The 5,205-nt window shown below is 35.4% G+C and overlaps 1 protein-coding gene across 1 annotated transcript in view; it reads right to left on the reverse strand.

Annotated features, from left to right (window-relative positions):
* Positions 1-1,047: 1,047 nt before the first annotated feature.
* Positions 1,048-5,205, reverse strand: part of LOC107558590 (potassium voltage-gated channel subfamily KQT member 1-like) — a 125,000-nt gene continuing 120,842 nt past the window's right edge. The window contains exons 18-20 of the mRNA XM_016242249.1: positions 2,064-2,139; positions 1,205-1,299; positions 1,048-1,111 (exon numbers count right to left, since the gene is read on the reverse strand). Of these exons, the coding sequence (XP_016097735.1) occupies positions 1,048-1,111; positions 1,205-1,299; positions 2,064-2,139 (235 nt within the window). The remainder of the gene's footprint in view (positions 1,112-1,204; positions 1,300-2,063; positions 2,140-5,205) is intronic.

Here is a 5,205-nt window from a genome sequence, read left to right on the forward strand (position 1 = left end):
AATCATCATAAATCATATATCATTTGAAAGCTTCGAAGCCCAAGATTCATCTGGTGAAAACCATTTTGAAATCGGACATTGCGTTACCATGGAAATGATACTTAAAAATCTTTTGGCGGTCTCCTCCCCCTTAGTGGGCGGTGTCAAGTGTCATATTACAAAATGCATTACGGTCTTTTAGAAACAAACCTTTTTATAATCTTGACAAAAAACATATCATTGGAAAGGTCTGAGTCTCAGGATTCCATATTTGGTGGTTATTTTGAGATAGTTTGGATAGCACCCGGTGGCTGTTTGTGGTATAACGCCCTAAATAAAATCTCACAGGAACCTCAATTTTTTTCATATCAACTTCAAATTTGGAACATAACTTATTTAGACATAAGGCTTTGATGTTATACCAATTTTAGAGTAAAACCTGTTATGTGAAATATTTATTATATATAAAATAAAATAAAATTAATATAGTGCATTTTCTTTACAGTAAATTTAAACTACCATAACTTTTTGATACTTTAATTCTTTAAAAGAAATTCCACGTTTGCGATAATCTGCTGATTTTCTTCTTTAAATAAATTTAAACTACCATAACTTTTTGATACTTCAATTTTTTTAAAACATTCCACTTTTGCGATAATCTGCGGATTTTCTTCTTAAATTACAACAATTTAAGTTTGGATAGTGCACCTGCATGCCTATTATTTAAAAAAATGAGGGGTGACAGTTAAGGGGTTAATATGTAAAAGACCTCTGATTGGCTAACATCTGTATAGCGACATAAGTTATGTTCAAAGTGGGTAAAGTTGCTGTAATGAGATGTTAATGAGATGTATGTGATGTCATAATCCCGATAGTTTCTGTATTTGCGCGTGTTTCCATGTTTGCAGTTTAGTTTCAATTAATGGTCTGGGTTTATTGTTAGACAGTACATTAAACTCTTTTATTAAACAAGCGAGTATAGTAGATCACGGAAGCATTTCAATATGATTTTGTGCTTATTTTTTGCTTTATTCGTGCATTGAGAATGTGTATTTGATGTGGGAATATTTAAAAACTCCGTTTTCCTTTACCTGGCAGGAATATTCCCGGTTTTCCCAACGTGTTATCCAACCTGCGAGAGGAAAAACAGCAGGAAACTGTGAAATGCACAGCGATTGTTTGGAAATCCCGCCCACGCCATTGGTTTTGTGGGAAGGAGTCTCACCTTCTCTGGAGCTCTTTGATGCGGACCATCATGTTCAGGTGGCCTTGCGAATACTGCTCAATCACGTCCCGCACATCGTACGGTTTCCTCGCTTGCTGCGGGACAGAGACGGCATCCATCAGAGCCATTGTCATCACAGGCGACTATATTTCGGGTCCCCTGGGCCTTAACTTCCACGCTTTGTTATTATAGCTCAGTTTACTCAACAACAACAATAGCAAAGGTATGCAACGTGTCTCAGTCATGACTGAAAGCTTATTTGTGCATATTTATTCATTTCAGTTTAGATCACTGTTTTTGAATTGCTTTGGTTCTTCTTTTGTAAGTCGCTTTGGATAAAAGTGTCTGCTAAATGCATAAATGTAAATAATAAACTGTTTTTGTAACTTCTTGACTAATTGGGTGGTTTACAAGAGCAAATTTCTTTGAAAATTATTCACAAAATTATTTTGTTTGCAGTAGATTTATGAGTGTTTAAACACATTTGTTCTGGTTGTGTTTCATGAAATATGATCTTTGATTGAAAGCATGAAAACTGTAGTTATTTTCTCTATAATTGTATTGAATTTTTAGTGTATATTTATAGTTTCAATTTAGTTGTTGTGCAATTCAAATGAAAAAAAAAATACTTTGATGTAATGAAATTTCATTACACAATTCATCTTTAACAATTACATTTGTAAAAAAAATAAAATAAAAAAAAAAAATATATATATATACAGTATATAATTACAGATAACTGAATTGACGTTGATTAGAGCAGGTCACAAATATGCCCCACTGTATATATATATATATATATGTATATGTATATGAAACTTCATTTGATCATTAATTCTGACATACAAAATAAAAGTACCTGAAATTTCCGTCGAGCCACAAAATACTGCATCCGTCTGATGACCTTGATGGCAGATCTGTGTGCGTGGGAAAGTCTGTGGAGAACAAAATAAACACACACACACACAGCGTCAGAAAACACAGAGCAGGCCCGCTGTAAATGTGTATGTGTGTGTGCGCGTGTGTGTGTGTGTGTACGTGGCAGCAAAACCTGGCGACAACAACAACAGACGCACACCACACACACAGATACTCTCTAAGGGAGGGCACTTGGGTTTTTTTGGCCCAAACACCCTGTTATTTCCAGCGTAACACTGCCCTGCCAAAGTTTCGACCCAGAAATCCACACAGCAGCAGCAGCAGCAGCAGTCATGTCAGGCTGCGTTCACTGTAAGCAGGCCATAGTGGAAAAACAAAGCTCATTTCTTCCGCTCAAGACTAGATAAAACCCTTGACCTTGTGCAGACAAGCATCTCAAACGCACGTCTGGAGTCGAAACAGCTTAGTTAAAGCACTCGTCTAGCCTGTTATCAGTGACCCCCCGACGATGACCTGTGACATCAAAGTCCTAGTAAATCCACAACACAGTCTAACGAGAGTGTCTTAAAGGAACAGGTCATCCATTAAGAGAAGACATCATTCACTCACACTCACGTTCTTCCAGTCCTGCATGTCTTTCGTTTTCATTTTATACGCATCTATATTTGCAATTCACACATAGAAGAAAGTCATACGGGTTTGGGCTGAGGAAATGATGACAGAATTTATTTTTGGGTGTACTGTCCCTTTAAGGGTGTGTGTTCAGTGATGCTGAGTGTTGAGTGTGTGTTAAGTGGGGTGATCAGTGTGCGATGGCCACTTAAATCGCTGTACATTCCAGCACACGTCAGACAGGAGAACGGACTACAGTACATACACTGTGAGTGGAGAAAACATTCAAAAGAGGGTGTCACTTCCTCCTGATAACAACCAAACAAAGACATGCGTCACAAACACGTCATTCCAAACCCATACGACTTCTGTAATGTGGCATACACATACACATATAGCTCTATTGTATATAATAGGAAAACAGGAACAGTAAAAAAAACAAATACACAATAGTATATATTATATATTATAAATAGCTAATTATAATATATATATATATAGTACATATTATATATGATCACATATATAACTCTATTATTATATTATATATCTAAAGAGGGTGTCACTTCCTCCTGATGAATAAATAAATATAATATTTTTTATATGTAGCTGTATATAATAGGAAAATTGAAAATGTAATAGAAATGTAAAAAAATACTTAATATACAGAACATACATTGAAAATAGCTATACATAAATTATTATGATTTATTATTACAATAAATAAATGTAGTAAACTAATTCTGTATGTTATAGGAAAATAGTATGTATGTATAAAAATACATACATTATATATATATATATATATATATATATATACATACACAATACACAAATAGCTATAATATATAGCAAATTATAAAAATAGGAATAATAATATAAACAAATAATAATACAATAATATAAATAAAAAAATATGGTGTATTGATAATATTCATCTTGTTTATATGACAGAATTTATTTTTGGGTATACTGTCCCTTTAAGGGTGTGTGTTCAGTGATGCTATTGAAATAATAACAACAATAAATAAGTAATATATTATATAAATAGGTAAAAAATTATATATAGCTATTTATTACTTTTTTGTTTTTACATATATATAATTAGATTTTTATATTGACTTGAAAGGACTTGGGCCCGTCTCACACACGCTGTGATATCTCTTCAACAAAAGAGGCCGACGTGTTGATTCTTCTCAGCTTGAGTCTGTCGTGATAAAGCTCTCTTTGCTGTCACTGATCTACAAAACACAAATCACTTCCCTCTGCTGCGGCCTCCAGCGCTCCATCCCTGTCCGCAAACACAGACGACGTCTTAATTAGAGGTGGGGACAGCCGGACAAAAGCTCCCAGCAGTCCCAGCGCTGACACAGACCGTAAAGCACGCAGATCAAAGCCCCTTCAAACGCCCGCCGTCCTCCTCCCCTCTCGCAGGAAATGCATGTGAACAATATGAAAACATCCGTGCGTGCGTGTGTGTGTGTGTGTGTGTGTGTGTGTGTGTCGCGCGAGCTCAAGGAAGTTGGACATAGTGGTGTATTAGAGGTAAAAAATGATATAAATACTGTTGGGTTTCTCGCACAAACTGATCGTTTCGTGTCTTAGGACATCAATGTGTCGTCACGAGCCGCAGGGTTTAATTTTGATTTGTCTGTGAATGTTTTTTTTTACTCTCATAGATTTTGTTACCATTGCCATGCATTATATGACTGACAGACTGCAACGGCTGGAGTTAAAAATCATAATTTGTGTTCTACTGAAGAAACAAAGTCACCTACATCTTGGATGCCCTGCAGGGGGTAAGCAGATAAACATCACATTTTCATTTTTGAGTGAACTATCCCTTTAAAGCTGCAGTCCGTAAGTTTTGCCTCTTTGTCGCCATCTCTGTTTGAAAACCTGGAATTGCAGCTGTGTGCGGAATTATCTAGCTTGCGTGGGTTGTGCTCCGGCACGTCTCCAGCGCGGATGAATCTAATGTTCTGAAGAGATTCTAGCCTACGTCTTAGAATATATGACAAAAAAATTAGAATTTTCACAGTATATTGCCATCTGAACAAGTAAGTAACAAGTCTGCCACGTTTGTTCTGACCAACTGAGGAAAAAAGTATTACCATAAATCTCGCTACCAATGATGATTACATCTAAAGATCGGTTAGCTCATATCACATCAAACCGTTCAAATTATTATTGTTATACTTTATTCTCAAATGATTAATGTTAACAACATCAGCATTGGTGACTCTGAGTATAGTGTGTATTAGTGTGTAGATTTCAATTTCTGCACACTCTAATCTAATTGTCATACTCTTCGAATTTCATATTAAGAAATTTTTTTAACCCAAAAAGCAAATTATGCTCCCTTCGAACTGGATTTCTTTCAAATACAAATCGTTGTAATCCCAGGCTATCTGTAATCATAAGCACATTTATAACTGGAATATAATTTAATTTCATTCACATGTGTTTCATAAACACATAATCCTTTCTGGATTACAATCCGCCATCAA

Source organism: Sinocyclocheilus grahami, unplaced genomic scaffold, assembly GCF_001515645.1.
Source record: "Sinocyclocheilus grahami isolate Dianchi unplaced genomic scaffold, SAMN03320097.WGS_v1.1 scaffold651.1, whole genome shotgun sequence".
Taxonomy (NCBI): domain Eukaryota; kingdom Metazoa; phylum Chordata; class Actinopteri; order Cypriniformes; family Cyprinidae; genus Sinocyclocheilus; species Sinocyclocheilus grahami.